An 18,164-nucleotide genomic window follows, 5' to 3' on the forward strand; every position below is an offset into this window, starting at 1 on the left:
TTGGCCAGAATTTTTAATGTACTTAATTGTTCTGTGAAGCCTGATATCTTAAGTTTTTGTTTTCTTTAAGGTTTCTTGTGGTTATGTGACAGTACAGCTGGACAGTTTGGGGGAGAAGGGGTGGTGGGGTGCAAATAGTAAAGCTAGTAGTGATGGCTCGGGTTTTTTATTTGAGTGCCAGATGTTAGAAGAAGTGGTCATCGGAGATAGTGTATGGCTCTGTGGAGACCACGATAAGAGGTAATGGCCCAGGTAAGGCTAGGCCACAGTAGGACAGTTGTGTCTGTGTTGTGTTAAAAACCCAGTGCACAAATGATTGCTATCCTAAATAGAAGATTTAAGATTGTTTTATTAAGTCAGTGTTTATCACTCTGTTTTCCTCTTTTTTAATAAAAATTAATAAAGCTAAAATACATATGCAAAATACTAATAAACAAGATTCTGTCTCTTCCTTGCTTATATTACTCAGCACTTCAGATTAAATTGAGTGTAGATGTCCCACCCTGATAAACCCGTTACACGTCTCTGCATATTGCAATTTCATAGTGAGTTCCCAAGCTGGTGAGTCAGATCAGAAAGTCATGGTAATCTTATTGATTTATTTACATAGAGAATCAGTCCTATGATAAACATGGGTGGTATTGATGTTATTGGTCTTTCCGTTTCCCCCATCAATCAGTAGTGGTGCTAACCATGGTCCTTATTCCAAGAAAGCTTTTATATGCCACATCAAACATGGAAAATGTGTTGAACACTCTATTTTGCTTAAGTAGAGAGCTGCCTGACCAGAAAAAAATACTTTAAGTAGTGTAGGTTTCTTAAGTGTTTCATCATCCAGTGTAGCTGTATTTTTTGCCAGCCTGTGTGGCCAAATAGCATCCAGTGCTATTCTTCTGTCTGCCTGAAAAATGTCCTACTCGAGTTTAATGGCTGATGTAATAAAACTGGAAAGATCAAGTACGCATTGAGACTGGGAAGCAACTGGTGTGTGTTTTCCTACTTTTTTGCAACATTCTTCTATTAACATGGCTGCATTGCAAATCAGAACTCTGAACTTAAACCCAAAGATGTGAAAGCTCATACATTATACTGTACTTTTTACACAATTAAAGAAGAATCACTTGAGTTTGAGAAATCATAAGCGTGTGTCTGTTACTCCTAATGAGACAGCTGGGGCTGTCCTGCTCAAAAAGAGCAGTCTTGAAGCCCTTGATCAGTTTTCCTTAGATCAGTTGTCTCTTTGAGGCATTGATGCTATTTAATCTTGGGGATTAGGATGTGTGAGCTAATAATATTTGGGGTAAAATGTTGCATAGCTGTTGTCTCTTTAAGATTTGCCTGCTCAGATTTTTACTTCCTGCTCTTTCGGTGTATGCCTTAACACTCTCAAATTAATATGTAGTCTGTGTAGCATAGCAGCCCAGTTTGGATCAGAACAATAGCACTTCCCGTGTTTGTATAAATTTCTACCAGATTCCTTGCCCTGTTTTAAAGTATTGCTCAAAAATACCTTGCATATGTTGTAGTCACAACTTAAAAAAAAAAAGTTTGAGGGGCAAGTAAATTCTTGTTCCACAGTCTGGTGGTTTAAAGTGTGCGTTCTTCACTTTGTGAATTTACTGTGCTTGACTGTAAATCTTCAGTTGTAAAAGAGTTGCTTTCAAAGGGTACAGCAGACTTGTGAAATTATTCTAGTTCTGCTGATAAGACTGCTCTAACTGAAGCATGCCAGGTGTTATTTTTGAATGGTTGTCTGTTGCAAGTCATTTCAGGATTTTTTTTGTCCAGTTTTGGGCAGTACAGAGGTAAGGAGGATTTGTCAACATGGGAAGTCATCGCAGAATGATTAACTTTTCTTAGCACACAAACAGTGTTTTAAGGCTGCTAAAATGGTCTTTTCTGTGAAGATTTAACTGAATTAACTTGCTGTAGTCTTTGTACAGGCGAGATTTTAAACATACGTGGGCAATGGCTCTGAAGATTTGCGTAGCTTAACTTCTTAGTGATATTTTGGTGGTTGTAGAGGCAGTGTTATTCAGCCTGTATGAAAAGGTAACTCCTCTTACTGGAATAAAGGCCAGTGTTACTATATGCTTACTGTTATTTTACCTTTAATGTACCAGGGGGAAGAGGCTGGTTCCAGACTGGAGTCTAAGCATGCAGAATCAAGTACACAGAGTTACGCTACAGAGCTACTTGATGACCTGACAAAATCGGATGAGGCAAGACTTATTTCATTCACTGTCTCCATGCACTCCTCAAATGCTTCTTGGATTTCAGTCTTTCATTTTGGTTATCTAAAGCTTGTAGTAACTGTGTATCACGTTTCACTTGCACGCAGGGTGGCTGTCAGACTCACATTTCCAATGAAGGACAAGACATGAGTGCTAAAAGATCTTGCATTTCCCAGATTCATAAATAATAAGTAATTTAATATTTTTCGGTACTGACTAAATAAATGTTTCCAAGACAAATTAAAATTGAATATTATAGATATGGATATATCTTTATTTATAAAATACAGTGAACCTTCTCACAGGTATTTTCTATAGCTCAGGCTTAGTAATCATAGCAGTCTGGTTTAGCTTTGATCCTTCATGGCTTCTGACAGTTTCATTTCCTCTGTTAACATGGAAGGAGGGTTGTGTTTCAGTTGTATGTGCCAGTAGTACCATTAAGTCAGTGCTTGGTGTTAAATGGTACAAAGTCTGCTGTTAAGGATGATTTATTTGATACATATTTTTGTTCTGTAGTTTACAGGAAGACATACATGGAACATACTTCTGAATATGTATTGCATGGTCTGGATGTGTAATTTGGTAGTAAAACATTTCAGGACTCTTCATGTTCAGTTGGATGACTTGGAGTGATCCAGCTATTGAACAGAGGCTCTGATTTAACTATTTTCTATTGCTGCAAGAGTTAATCTGACCTGTTTTAGTGGTTATGTACTCTTCCAGATTTAGCCTTATTTTGATTATGCTGTGCAATGGCTCATGAAAACCCAAGACCTAGAATAAATAAGACTCAAGACTACTAGACTCTCAGAAGTGGTATAAACATCTCTCTTTGTTCAGTTAGAGCATAGACTGCTTCTGAATAATTTTGGCCCTTTATTGGAGTGTTAAAATTGAAAGCTTTCCCCAAAATAAACTTTGGATGAAAATAGTGAATGTAAATTTTATTGTACTAGAGCATGCAAATGGAACCATTTATTTCAGCTGCTGAAATACTAAAGGATGGTTTTTTGTGACTGTCTCTTTTTAGAAATCCATGGTTGAGGGAGCTGTTGCACGTGCCTTCTCCAGTTAATATTTTTACACTGTTATTGCAGACTGCGGAAGAGTCTTGCAACTCTCCCAAAGTAGTGCTAAATACCACCTAGGTTTGGGAAGAAAGAAAGTTTAAGTGTCTTGCTATCTGGTTTTCAGGTTCACTGATGACAGAAATCTGAACTACTGAACTGCTAAAACTCTACACTAGATGTTACTGTATGAATGCTTTTCCTGTAAGTTTTGAAAAATGCATGTAATGTTTTCGCAGACTACAGAAATGAGTGAAGCAAGCCAGCCCGAAGTTGAGACTCCACCTTCAGTAGATGTAAATGAAGCTTCATCTAGCGTAGTTGCAAGCACTGAAAACATTTCCAGTTCACCTACCTCAGAGATGCCTCCAGTCTCGCAGCCCGAGTAAGCTTTTTTAATTTTGTTGTTTTGGTCTTTGAGAGAGTATCACTTACTTAGATGTTGTTAGAAAAGTTACCTCTTCAGGTTTAGTAGAGATAAGACTAGACTGCTACACACGATTCTTTTGCTGTGCTTTGGTTTATGGTGTCTAGTGTCAATGCTGATAGAATATGCCATCACTTACTCAGTGTGTGGATTTAGCTGTTTACTTACATGAAGTGTAATGTTATTGCTATTATAAACTGCTGCTTTGACAGAAACAAAATCATGTCTTTTATGTGGTAGATAATCTGCACTAGAAAAGCCCTCAGGTCCTTACCATTAGGATTTCTGCCCTTCACAAATGTGCTCTCACATCTGTGTTAATAAGTATCAAAGCTGCTTCAGTGATGGCCTCTGCTTTCAGTTAAGGAAGAGCTTTGTAGGATTTTATTCTAGGACTTACCATGGAGCAGTCTTAAGTTCTGGAATTAAGAGACTTTTAATGAAACAGCAAATTTTAGTATAAATGCAGCCAGAAGAGTTTGTTGTTCTGGTGCTGAGCAATGTATTGCAGAGCTGCCTCTGCTGCAGGCAGTCTTCAAGAGTTGATGTGCTTGATTTTGTTTCTCTTGTTTTGTGGAATGCTGTGCTATCAAATGTGAACCGTAGTATGGAAGTTCATGTGTGTGTATACCTCTAGGTACTTCCACAGAGTTCTCGTGGGCTTTTTAATGTGTGCTAAAGGGAATATATTCTTCTCTTTGTTCGTTGATATTATAATATTGTGATAGATGAATATTTAACACATGAAAAACAAAGTAGACTTGTCTTTGGTGTTTTGGGTTTTTTAAGAGTTCAGTTTTTCTGGTTTACCAAATTTAGTTTCTTTGCCTTAGAGAAGGCCTGGAAAATCTTGTCTGAGGACTGATCTTGCCTGGTCTGCTTGGGCTAATGCTTAAGCACCTTTTGGTACTTCATAAGTGTCTGTAATTGCAAGTCTTCAAAAATCAAGCTTCCTAAATTTGCAGGTTTTATAAAGCAATACTGGAGTGTAATTTGTGTGTTTGTTGTTACAGCTTTTGTTGACCCCTGTACTGATTTGTTGATGTAAGGTGGTGTAAGTCCTGCTGTTGTCAGGTCTTAGAAGGAGATTCAGGATGTTATTGTCTCTTGAACAGTCAGCTGGGTAGCTTGTAATTGTTGAAAACAGTCTTGCTGTTGTAGTTACGGAATACTAGAGTGATGAACTGAAGACTTGAACTATGAAACAGATTAAAATGGAAACTTGTTTTGAAGCACCTGACATGCTAGTTAATGCTTGGCAATACTGTTCTGACACTAATACCATTTACAGGAAGAAAGGGTAGCATAAGAGAGATGCATATTTATACATTATTTCAAACTTCAGTTTAGCTTTTAATAGCAATAGGTGCTCTTCTTCTGTACGTGTTAAGTCTAATATCCAAAACAGCTGTAGTCTGGCTCCACAGTTAAACAGGATCTTTAAAAAGACTCAGTTGTGTTTATCTTCAGACAGCATTTTTCCTGGGTTTGGTGCTTGTACTCATCAGTGTAATAAAGTCCAGCTTCCTTAGGCGTTACCAGCCTGATATTTTAGCAGGACTTCTTAGTCAAAATAATCTGGGACTAATTTGATTCTGAACCATTTTTACATTGTAATGAATCTTTTTAGGGCAGCACTAATTGTAGCAGACCTAATCTGGGGAAAGCTTTTTGAAAAATAACCTGAGCTCCTCTTCTGGCTGCAAGTAGAGAGCTGCCATGCAGAGTGAGCTTGGTGATGCACTTTAAAAATTAAGACAAAGCTCCTAACAAATGAAAGTACCCAAAAAAGGAGTGTTACAGCTTTTAGCCTTGTGCTACTCACCTTCTGCCAAAATTACGTGAGGTCAGTCAGGTATACCCTGGTATCAGGGCATTTTTAAGTTCATATTTTATTCAGTTGATAGTTATAATGTCACCTGTCCTCCCAGATGAAGAATATGTGGAGATTTTAAGTGTAGTGGTAAACCTTACTGCAGTCATTAAAGTGTTAGATGCAGAGCTGAACTGCGTGCATCTCAGATGTGAGTGCTTTGGGGCATTGGGAGAAGCCATTCCCTGTGTGTAGCTAATGAATTCTCGTGTTTCTAGTGTTTGTTAGGTTTAGCTATATAGCAAAAAGTCTTGAATACCTGTAAGCTTTCTGTCTTATACTGTGGGAACTTTGTCAGGTGAAAGGTACTAAAATTGGCTCCCTAGGTTTGTTGCAGCTGCTTTTGTTGAGAATTGTAGCAGTCAGAGAACCAAAAAAATCCCCTTTTAAGTTGCTGACATGCTATTTGTGTTTTGGCAGCTCTGTATCATGATATTGGATTAACCTAGTTTGCTGCTGACATTGAAGAAAGCTGATGTTGAAATTTAGGAGGCAAAATAAAGCTTTTAATGAAATCTGGTTTATAATCTTCTAGATTAATGTGAAAGTCATCCCTGTACTGGAGAAGAAAGTATAGTCACAAGTTAACAAATGAAGGCTATTATTTGTCCATCTTTTCATCACCCATTCCGTGGTTCCTAAAGAACATATGGGAAAGCTTTTGTTTCAGTTTTTGCCTTAGGATTTTCTTCTGATGCAGTGTGTTCAGCCTCTCTGGGAGAGAGGAAGGAAGTAAAGCACTGGGCAGATTACCTAGTTCATATGGTTGATGCAGTTTAGATAATGGTCTACTGGGTTACCTAATTATTACACTACTGAAAAAAAATGTAAAGGAAGTCTGGCTGGCTGTACTCTATATTGTTGTGCCACCTCTTTTCTCCTCTAGTCAGTCAAGTTTTGTTCTAACTGCTGCCCATTGACTTGAGAATATTAGGAGCTTCTAGTGATGGACAGTCTCATGTCTGCTTCCCTTGAAAGGGAAAATTGCTGGCAGTCAGGTAACTCTGAAGCTGTTCTTAATTTGTAGTGCTGATGGGAAAAATTGGCCATTGTTGTGTTTGATGAGATGTTAGATGAGAGCTGTGGGAGATGAGAAGCTGGCTGTGTGTTCCTCTGCTGAGACAAGCAGTCTGGAAAAGGAAATGCCATTCTTGCATGGCTACAGCTGAGAATGCAGTTCTACGAGTCTAGCATCCTTCATTCCTCTTTTCTTAATTGTTTTGGTGAGACTGTTGCTTTTTTATAACTTTCAAGTATCTTTTATGTGATTGATTAGCAGGGTTACTTGTGTTATCAGAAGGGTAAAAAGCATTTTATTTCTTTCCCTTCAGTGCAATAGAAAATTCCCGTGCTGATATCCCTGTAGTCAGCTCTAGTGAAGCTGAGCAGTCAGAACCTGACTGTGATATTGGTGGGACACTTGAGGCTGACCCTCGGAGTGAGCCTTCCTCTTTTGTCAATCCGCCAGAAAGGTGAGTACTGAAGTAGGTTGTGAGTCTGAATAATTTAAAGGTAATTGTACTTTTCTGTCTTGCCCCTGCAACAAACATTTGCATGTGCTTGCTTATCTACATATTTTTTTGTTTAATATTGCATATGGCTGAAAATGTGATTGTTTTATAGGTCCTAATTATCGTAACACTTACAGCCTTGCAGGTCAACATATAGAGAACATATCATCTTCACATGGCAAGGGAAAGACGACAAAATCCGAGTTTGAGTCGAAAGTTTCAGCAGCTGAAAAGGCATCAGATGAGCAAAAATCTGCTCTGAATGCATCAGAGAACTTAAAAAGGGAGGTAAGCAGTACTGCCATCCACTCGTACATGAGGGAGCCTAATGCCCTCTGTTAGGTTATCACCATTGTTAAAGATGAGTGATAGCCATTGCTTTTCTGATTGCCACTGTATAAATGCACAGTGCTCACATTTTGGGCAGTGTGTGGTTCCGATGTTGCCATCTCAACAAGGGCGTAATAAAGTGGGAGAAAGGGCTGCAAGGTTGATCCATTGGCACAGAACAGTTTTTCTGAGCTAAGTCTCTTCAGATACAAGGCAAAGGGAAATAAAATACAACTATTTGCAGCAGAATGTAGAAGCAGTGTTTGTCATGTCAAGGTTAAGCTGGGACTTCCTGCAGGATGCAGAGGATTGCATGGTCCAGGTAAGCTCGTAGAAGAGAAGTCTGAGGATTGAATCTTGACTGAGTCAGAGTTCCTGAGTAGCAAGCAGATGGCTAGAGGCAAAGATGACAGTTGGAGGAAATAAAGTCTGGTGTGGTTTTATTTTTTCCTAGGTATCTTTATTTTTCCACTGTTAAAGTGGGATACTTAGCTAGACAGGTCTTTTATATTTAACTGTACAACTGCTTTTATGTTCTTACTGTGAGGTAGTTTTAAAGCTCATGTGTTTTTAAAGAGGTAAAGAGTGCCAAAGGCCATGGTAATACCATTTTTTACTGTTTTACGATCATACTTAAACTGCCATTAATAACTTGAATAACTCTCTTTTAAAACTAAAATTTTTCCCAAGATTCTTGAACAGAATAAAGCATGCCTTAAAATAATTGCATGCAGTCAGGAAGAGTCTTCTAAAGAACTTACTACAAACAAATTGGTGTAAACCATTATTTAAAAAAAGCGAGCCACGATTTTCCTTTTTTAACCTAATGCTCTACAGACTGCAGTTTCAGTAAGTATGGCATTGATCTGGTGTGGTGGTTAAGAGTGAGAATGGTTTGGCATTGCTTAGTCAGTTTTTTGACTTGGCACTTTCATCATAGTCCAAGGAGAATCTTACATCCTGAACTTTTTTGGGAGAGGAAGATACAAGTTTGTTTTTTTTCTTGGTCCTCTCATTTCTAAACATATGTGGGGATGTATTTTTGGGTACACCACATCTAAAGTTCTGTTGCAGTGTAGTCATGTGAAGAATTCTGTTGTCACTTTTGTCCAAATATGTGGTTTGGCTCTGTTTGAGGGCTTTCAGCTAGAGAACCGTATGTGAAATAATTATTGCTTGTAGCGCAGAGAAAACGTCAACCTACAAAGCAGTCCTTCTGGAAACCACCTGTAAAATGTTGTCTACAAAATAACCTCTAGACTTGAAGTGTCTAGCAAAAGGTTTTTGCGAATCTGATGATGTGCTGGAAGTGTGTTTGTACAAAGGAAAAGACTTGATGTGGTAGTGTGTGATTAACTTAAAAGGATTACTTCTTTGTCTGGCAAGCCCAAAACATCATTTCTACAGTCATTACACAAAACATTTTAAAATACCTTCTTCTGCTGCTTTTTTGAGGTGTTCAGAATCTCCAGGCAACCTCTGGGATTCTGATGTGACCAACGTTCGTATTTGAAGATTTCTGCTACAGGAAAACCTTCTCTCCTTAGGAGGAAAAGCAAAAATCTTGAAGAAAAAGCAGGTGTTTTATGGGAGAGAATGCTTGTTTTTTAGTTAAGGTACTAGTTTAGCCGCAGAAGTTAGCAGCATCTCAGTGAAAGAATCTGTAATTCTGTGAGGAAATCATCACGTTTTTTTCTGACTTGTGAGCTTACCTTGGCACTAAGTTTTAACACTGATTCAAATGATGTATCAGCTGTTGACTTGATGAGCGCATTTAGGTTCATATTTTTTTTCACAATTGGTGGCTCTTTTTTGCAGAAAGACTATAAGAAAACGGGAGAAATTGACCCTACATCGGTGATAACTCCAAAGGACCCTGGAGACATTCCAACATTTGATGAATGGAAGAAGAAAGTCATGGAAGTGGAGAAAGAAAAGAGTAAGTTCAGGATTCATTGGTCTGGTCTAAATACAGACCGCTTTCATCTTGTCTCAAATTTGAATAGTGAAACTGTCTGAATTTGAAATGCAGCCTGGTACTTCGTTTTTCTACTAGAAGTACATAATTGATAGCATTTACTATGCACAAACAGTAAGCAAGTTCCCTGAAAGTGAAAATACCGTTTGTTTGTGTGGTTTGTTGTAGTAGCAATATTGTCTTGTTCTTAGGTCAGTCAATGCATCCTTCTGCTGCTGGTGGGCAGCATTCCACAAAAAAGGTCCAGAAAAACAGAAATAACTATGCATCTGTGGAGTGCGGTGCCAAAATTCTGGCAGCGAATCCAGAGGCAAAGGTAAGCATTTGCTAATTATTAGTGTGCATTATTTCAGTTTAGTCTTATGCAAGAAGTAGTACAAAGTCCACTTATTTGTAACTTAATATTACTTCGGAAATCAATGTTTTATTTTTGTTTGGGTTTATTGTGATTTTTGATCTACTGAAGTTGAACATAAACTGTCATCAGCCCATTGTTTTAAGAGGGATTGGTATAATTTAAGTCTTTAAGTGAATTTGGGGAGGGGAAGCAGAGTCTGCTCAGGACAGGAATTGAACAGAGTTGTGTTAAATTGCTTGCTATAGTAAATAATCTGTAAATGCCGAAAAGTAGTCTGGCATACTGTCTCCCGTGGCTTATCTTGCTTAGAATGTTATGCAACTTGCTGTTAGTCTATGTAACGAACATCAAACTTATTTTTGGAGAGAGGGGAAAACCCCTTGGTGCTGCGTTGATATTTATTGTATGATTTACAGTACTAATTCTCTTTATACAGAGCACTTCAGCTATTTTGATGGAAAACATGGACCTCTATATGCTAAATCCTTGCAGTACTAAAATCTGGTAGGTTACTGAAGTTTGCATGTAGGAGTGGTTATAGTTCTCCACTGCAATGGGACTAGGTATCCTGTGGGGCTGATGAGACCTTGGTGTGTGTCTGCCTGAATTGTGTGTAAGGAACTTTGATGGATTTAGCGGTAGATGCTTCATTGTGTCCCACATAGAATTCAGTGTCTGGCATTGAGAAGTAAGTTTAAAGGGATAACTTTATTCACTTTAGTCTTTGTAAGTTTTGCATAATAATAGTCTTGCAGAAGAGAGAGCACCTGAGTGTTCAAGTAAAGATTTTTTGGTTTCCTTCCCTAGCTGTCCAATAATTGTAGGACACAATTGGCATTTACTATGTATTAACTAGTATTTCAGGTGTGGTTTAAGTTGTTTGGTATCCTTATTTTTTAGTTCTGTGACTTCTTGCCTTTGCGTAAAAGATGGATGAAGTTTTTGTAGCTGCAGGTGCTATCTAGAGTTACTAAGCTAGATAGGCAGGTAAATGCCATTAGTGATTTTTAAGGGAGCAACAAGTGATGCTTCCTCATTGTACAGCATTTTTGTAGTGTTCATTTATTCCCAGTGAAGGATGTAGTAACAAGGTAAATGAAAGAGGATGGTAATTGTAGAAGGAAAAGTGCTCTTTGAAAATAATTTCCTTTTTGTCTTCAAGGTTTGTTATTGAGCTCTGTGAACCAGTCCAAGTAAAGCAGCTTGACATTGCAAATCATGAATTATTCTCCTCCACTCCTAAAGACTTCCTGGTGTCTATTAGTGACAGGTATGTTATCAAAACCTGCCCTTCTGAATGAAAAATAAAATAATTATTAAATGGTTGACTTAGTAAAACATCATTTTTTTGTGCCTGTTGTTGTGCGAAGTGTAATTCGTTGTGAAATTGCATGGATTTTCTTTGTGTATATTATCAATTACAAGTGGGTTTTTTTTCCATGGAAAGGCAATTGTGAGGCCCTAGAAGACATGGTTTGTGTTCTTTCCATGCTTTTTTTTTGTCACCTTGAAAATGAAAATGAGACATTCATTGAGAAGTATAAGTGAAGCAGTAGAAATGATGCAGTAGCTGGGTGGTGGTGGATGACAGATGATAAAATAAACATTCCTTAACAGGTTGCCAGTGGGGCTGTGTGCTGTCTCCTGCCTTGTCATTTAGACCATTTTCACGTAGCTTAAACTGTCTTCAGTACTGAGTTCTGTCCAATAAAACCTCAAACTACTTACAAAAAAGAATACACTGAGGAAGTGGAAGGGGTATAAATACTACTGGCTAGCCAAATGGCTGATGAAAGGGTGGCTTTCTTGTGTTTTGGGTAATGTTTTACCCCCAGTGTTTTTGGGAGTGAGCAGGTCATTCTCGTATGTGAAAGAGGAGGCATTTGTACAGTGTATCAGAAAACCTCAATTTCTTCAGTGCTCAAAGCATGTGGATTCTGGTTTTCCACACTTGATCTGTTGCCTGTTTCTAACTCTGCTTTGCTCAATGGTTTTTTTTCTGCTTGCTTACAATACTATTTACAACCTGCCACTTGTGTGCTATGTTCTTCATTGTTCATCTCAACTTTTTCAGTTCCAGAAACTGTATTGAAGGCTAGTTGAATTTCAGTAACTGGATCAAGCATAGGGTTTCATCCTTCAAGGGCTTGAGCACTGTTTTAAGTTTGTAAAGAGGTGCTGCTGAGTTTGTTTTGTTGGGACTAGCCTTATCTTGTGACTGTTTTTCCATAAAAAAACACATTGCTCCTATCTTGTAACTGCAAAAAAAGATTCTTCTGTGAAAAGGTGTTTTGGGAAACTTCAGCAAGTGCCTGTAAACAGTGGGTTCTTGCATTTTAGTAGCTGACTTTCCTATTTCTTTTCTAGGTATCCAACAAACAAATGGATTAAATTAGGTACTTTCCATGCGAGAGATGAGAGAAATGTCCAAAGCTTTCCTCTGGATGAACAGATGTATGCAAAATATGTTAAGGTAACTTAAGACTGCAAAAGAATCTAAACTTATCAAGGAAGAAAGGGTTTGCTGGGCTTACACTGTATAATAGAGCATCCAGAGATATGTTATCAAAGCATGCTTTACTATTAATTACACTAGCTTCATTAGTGGCCTTAGTGTGACTAGCCATGTACTAAACATTTGTCACACAGTCATAAGTACATTACCTTCCTTGTAATGGTAACTGTGTGTGTGTGTGTGTGTATACACACATACACTCCCTGAAGCACACCTTAGAATATGCATAGTTCTTAAAACTATTGTGCTGTATTCTGCTGTACAGTACTAAGTGAATCTGAGAGAGTCAGCATTTGAATTCTGGCTCTCATGAAGTGCAGTTTTGCAGTTATTCAATCATAACTGCAACTTATCCTAATTATTTAGACTTACTGCTACTGGAGCACTTGCCATAACCTCTCCGTCTTCAAAGTAACTTGCAGTAAGTTGTCTTTACTCAAAAGACAGAGAATAAACCTCCATAAATAATATGGTACTTGGACTGAGATAAAAGCTTTTGTGAAAATACTGAGATGTAGTAGAGATTGAAATTCAAATACAATGGACTTTTTAGGTTCTCTGCAGTGATGTGTTATCTTCCAGTTACAGTGCTTGCAAAAAAAAAATAAATTTGTTTTTGCCACTGAATTACAGTTTGTGCTTTCATGAAGAAGTAGCTATGCTATGAATGATCATTATCTAACTTCTCTACCCAGAAATTCTGCATGAGTCATAGGATAAAAATTTCAGTTATTTTTAATTCTGCTTTCTGGCTGAATTAATGCCTTAAGGTAGCTGGAATCTTGCTTGTCACTAAAATCCCAGAGTTACACTAGATGCTTCAGCATTTAGTCCCTTGGTGGATACAGTGTTCTGCCTTGTAGAATAATGTAGCACAGCAACACTTTCAAAGGACTCTTGTAATGTTTTTGCTTCGTAGCACAAAAAGTAAGCAAGTTCTAAGTATACCTCATCTATAGAAGGAGTCCAGAATTTTTTCAAAAAGTTTGGTTTTTGAAGTGGCTTAATGATGAACTTGTATCAAAAATCACGGAAAGTATGAGTACTTTTATGGGAATGGTTATCTTGATCTCACTTGCAGATTAGTCCTTCATTGTCCACATAGTGACTTCATAAATGCATTCCGTAATTGCAAATTAATTTACATTAAATATCAGTGTGTAGTCAAGTTCTCACTAGAAATGCACTGGCTGAAGGTTCCAAATGTATCATCAGATGCCATAAATGCATTCTGTAATTGCAAATTAATTTACATTAAATATCAGTGTGTAGTCAAGTTCTCACTAGAAATACACTGACTGAAGGTTCCAAATGTATCATCAGATGCCCTATACATTTTCTTCCAGTTGTTTCTATAAATTGAAGCATGCTATATTGAACTTAAAGCAGCAACAGCACATAGAATGCATGCTGTGAAGTGTGGTTTTTTTCCTTTTGAGTCACTTTCTGTAATCTCTGCTCTTTAAGAGAGAAAATCCTTAGTAAATTTAACACACTTCATTATTCTGTCTGCAGTCATGCTGCCTAGAAAAATTGAGTAACTCAAGTTTGTTAATAAAACACTTGTTGCATGTTACCTTCTGTCCACAAGGTAGAAGGGCTAAATGAAATCTTGCTACCTAAGGCAGATGAAGTAGTACTGCGACTTCATCCTCTGTAATTTGTTTTCTTAGGCATTTACAGTACTGAATTAAAACCAGCAATACCCTGTAGTTGCCTGTGGCATGTGTTCAGCCTTTGTACTGACATCTTTTTTTTTCTCTTTTCCTTTCTCTTGCTTCAGATGTTCATCAAGTACATAAAGGTTAGCAACCTCTTCTTTTGGAATGATGAATGCATGGGGCTTGGGGTGTTCTCTGCTGCGACTCAGTACTTTAATGCATGGCAAGAACAAATCTTTCAGAGTATTTTCTATTATGGGCAATCTACAAATCCCTTCAGTAAAAAAACCTTGCAATTTCAAGATTGGGTGTATATGTAACATGAACTCTTGACTCTGGCTCTTTGGAGCTTTATTTTAAGTACCTCTTATTCTTTAGGTGGAGTTGATATCACACTTTGGATCAGAACATTTTTGTCCGTTGAGTCTTATAAGGTAATATCTTTAAGTGTTTTGTTTTGTCTTTCCTTGCAGTGTATTTCAGTGTATTTTAATAATAGTTGGGCAACAAATTCTAGTTTTCAGTTTATCTAAGTTATTTGGAAATAGTGGTGTAAATTATCTGCTGTGTAGCATGCTTCACATCTGTTTAAAGAAGGTTTGGATCTTAGGTTTAATTCTCCAGCATGTAAGGAATAGTTCATATTTGCAGAGGGGGGTGTTAGGAAATGGGAGCATGAGCAGCCTTACAGAGCATCATGAGTGTTTAATGGCTGACCAAGCAAAACAAGGAACAAGTGATGAGCTAAAAAGAGCAGGTGTAGTGAGTGCTTTTGAGAAGCTGCTGTTACATGGCATCCCAGGTACATAAAGTTAGTGATGCTTGGAATATCTAAATTGAAACAACTGTGTGTGTGTTTAGTTCAGATAATAATCAGCTGTCTGTTTGTACTGCTCCTAGAAATCAGTTTCAATTCTTCTGTCAAAGCTATGTTAGGATTTGAGCCTGGGAACTCTAATATTGTAAGCCAAACCATATTTTCAGCTGACAAGACTGCTTTAAGTTGGGCTGATTTGATTTAATTTTGGCAGAGCGGGTCAAAGAGAACATAGCATGCAAAGTGAGAGTCATGACTGGATACTCCCTAAAGTTAGTCAATGGTAAAGCTGAAGAAGAGGCATAAGAGCTCATGGAGAGCTTAAAACAAGAAAGTCTAGGTATGAGTTCAAGTTAAAAAGGAGCAAAAGGAGGAAAAAACCTCTTTGCAATTACTAGAATTAAAAACAGAATCTTGTTTTGGTGCAGCACTTGAAAGCATTCAGTGGACTCTGTGGGTACAGTTTGAGAAAATAAGCATATGTGCTGCTTGATCTTGGTTAACTGAAGGCAACTGTTGCTTATCTAATTTATTTGCTACGTATTCTATAATGTTAATATCACCTAATTATTAGTTGTGTCAAGTAATTAATGATTAATAGACTAATACTAGGTTTTTATTTTAACTTTGTTCATAGGGTATTTGGTACTAGCATGGTTGAAGAGTATGAAGAAATAGCTGATTCTCAGTATCAATCTGAACGACAAGAACTCTTTGATGAAGATTATGGTGAGCAAATAATTTCTGCATTTTTAGCCATTCAGATGTGTCTTGGGTTAGTCTGGTGATTTGTCATTTCCAGCATATTCTAAATGATTTGACTACTAAATTTACTCTTAGTCTTTTTGACAGTATTTCAACATTTCTGGGCTTATCCAACAATCCTTTTAAGCTTCAAACAATGTATTGTGGCTACTTGGGGGGTTACTTTAAAAATACTAGCAATAATATCTTCGTATGTTGACGGTAGTAAAGGATAACTAAAGTAATCAAAGCAACTCACCCAAAACAGCTTTGTTCTTAGAGTCCATAGCCTATTTCCTGAGATTACTTGTATGATCAATGCTGCAAGCAATTGGGAAGGTGCTTATTTTGTCTTGCAGACTTTGTATTTAAATGAAAAATATGAAAACATACCTCCAGGTCTCGCAAAGAGGGGGAAAAACCCTATATAAAGCTCAATGAGCTGTTTGCTGTATTTATGTCATGAATCCTGAGGAAACTGAATCTTGAACCCTAAATCTAATTGGGTTTCTTGTATTTCGATTTCTCATTGCTTGGAGCTTGATATTTCAGTATGTAATCTCTGACATTTAAGTCTTCCTGTTTTGTTTTCATACTGTCAAACTGACATAGTTGAATGACGTGTTATTCTCTTTGGCAATGAAACATTTAATTTTGATAGTCATGAGTGTTGTCCTTTATACATAGATTATCTCTTGGATTACAATACAGGGGAAGAAAAATCTTCAAAAAATCTCCTTGGTTCTGCTACAAGTGAGTATGATTTATTGGAGAAATTATTGCTGTGCTGAAACAAAATGAGCTGCTTGAAATTGCAACGGCATTTTGTGCTACATCTACAACTTTCTTATTTTTGTGCTGGAATAATTTATTGTGATTCCTATTTAATTGCATAGGAATAAATAGTAACAATTCAAAAATTGCAATGGCATTTTGTGCTACATCTACAACTTTATTTTTGTGCTGGAATAATTTATTGTGATTCCTATTTAATTGCATAGGAATAAATAGTAACAATTCAAATTTGGGGTATCAGTCTTGGTGTTCTAAAAAATAAAACTTTCCATATCTTTGTTTTTTTGGAAACCTCACTTTTCTATGCTTAAGAATCCTGAGCACATAAAATAATATGAATGTTACACAGGGCTGTAAGTAATGTAAATATTGTAGCTTCTATGTTCTTCATTAGAGCTGTGTATTTTTTGGGGAGAACTAACAGTTCTTGATGGAAGGAACCTGTCTTATTTCCACTGGAAGACCTCCGAGTGTGGAGTTTATTTGGTGTTCTTCATTAGAGCTGTGTATTTTTTTGGGAGAACTAACAGTTCTTGGTGGGAGGAACCTGTCTTATTTCTACTGGAAGACCTCCGAGTGTGGAGTTTATTTGGCTACGAATACCTGAATATTCAGTTTTAATGGTATTCTTAACTACTAAATTATTTAGGATAGTATCAGCTGCCACACAACTTCTGAAGAGCTCTTGCACTGTAGCGCTATTCCTTCTGTCCCAGTTAATGAAGATTTGTTACTGTAGTGTAGATTTGCACTCAAAATAAATGCTGTTTGGGCTCAGGTTTTACTTTCATCCTATAGTGGATCAGAGCTGCAGAGTCCTTGACTACTATTTCCTACAATGTAGTTGTCACTTAAACAAAAAAGTTCATAGCTAGGACTGTTGCACAGCTTTGTGCAGTTTTCAAAGGGGCTATAGACAATGGAAAAATGCAGTTTGTTTCTAAATATTAACCTCTCACAGGTGAGAGCAAACCAGTACATTCTTCCCTGACAGTACTTACCTCTTATTGGTGACTTTTGAAGTTTATCCTCAGGCTTTCTTGATGAGGTGTATTCACATGTTCTGTCTGGAAGTGCAGCCTTGCCAGTTTTCTGTTCGCTGAAAAATGCAGTGACTTCTCTATTGCTTTTCAGAGTGCTAAAGCTATGATGAAAAGATTTGAAACACCTATTACTGACAGTGCTTTAAAAAGACAGCTGAGCACTGAAACACTGCAGTGATCATTACTTAGTTCTGGCTGGTGGATCTTGTTATTAAGGCCTTTCATCTCTGGCAGGGTAGTCGGTGTTCCTTTTTTGAAGGAATACTGAGTTTGGGTGTCTTTTGTGGTGAGTTTTTATATGTGCATGCTTGGACAAATGAGACGGACTTCTGTTTTGCATTGTCTTAGACTGATACACCATGAGGAAGAGGGATCTCTGAGCAGGAGACAGTGGGCTTCTCACATCTAACTAGAAGTATTTTGCAGTCTTCAGTGTTCTTACCTGTCAGGGTAGCTCACTGGTTTTCTTCCTGCTGTTCTAGACTGGCGTACTTCTATACCAGACTCTTAATTCTCCCTCTTTTTCAAGTTTTAACATCAAGTTTATTATGACTTCTCAAAGAACACAGCCCCAGATAAATAAGTAATTCAAGAATGTATTTTCTGATCCATTTTGGAGGAAAAGCAAACTAAGGTTCTGAGCAGAGCTTCCTGCAGTCTAAGAAATTTGTCATTACTACTAAAATGCCTCTCTAACTTCATAAAGCTACCCAGGTGACATATAATACAGAAGTATGTTGGTGGGTGGTGGAGAAAGGGGGTACAATTGGGCCACCTTTTGAATGTTCATAAAAAGGTGCTCTTTCCC

The 18,164-nt window shown here is 37.5% G+C and overlaps 1 protein-coding gene across 1 annotated transcript in view; it reads left to right on the forward strand.

The window, feature by feature from the left end:
- The first annotated feature begins 3,552 nt into the window (after window positions 1-3,552).
- SUCO (SUN domain containing ossification factor) overlaps window positions 3,553-18,164 on the forward strand; it is a 25,857-nt gene continuing 11,245 nt past the window's right edge. Inside the window, exons 1-11 of the mRNA XM_010195117.1 lie at window positions 3,553-3,689; window positions 6,936-7,076; window positions 7,253-7,403; window positions 9,264-9,384; window positions 9,615-9,739; window positions 10,218-10,285; window positions 10,944-11,051; window positions 12,149-12,254; window positions 14,336-14,391; window positions 15,412-15,503; window positions 16,206-16,271. Coding sequence (XP_010193419.1) covers window positions 3,553-3,689; window positions 6,936-7,076; window positions 7,253-7,403; window positions 9,264-9,384; window positions 9,615-9,739; window positions 10,218-10,285; window positions 10,944-11,051; window positions 12,149-12,254; window positions 14,336-14,391; window positions 15,412-15,503; window positions 16,206-16,271 — 1,171 coding nt within the window. The remainder of the gene's footprint in view (window positions 3,690-6,935; window positions 7,077-7,252; window positions 7,404-9,263; window positions 9,385-9,614; window positions 9,740-10,217; window positions 10,286-10,943; window positions 11,052-12,148; window positions 12,255-14,335; window positions 14,392-15,411; window positions 15,504-16,205; window positions 16,272-18,164) is intronic.

This window comes from Mesitornis unicolor, unplaced genomic scaffold (assembly GCF_000695765.1).
Source record: "Mesitornis unicolor isolate BGI_N332 unplaced genomic scaffold, ASM69576v1 scaffold642, whole genome shotgun sequence".
Classification (NCBI taxonomy): Eukaryota; Metazoa; Chordata; class Aves; order Mesitornithiformes; family Mesitornithidae; genus Mesitornis; species Mesitornis unicolor.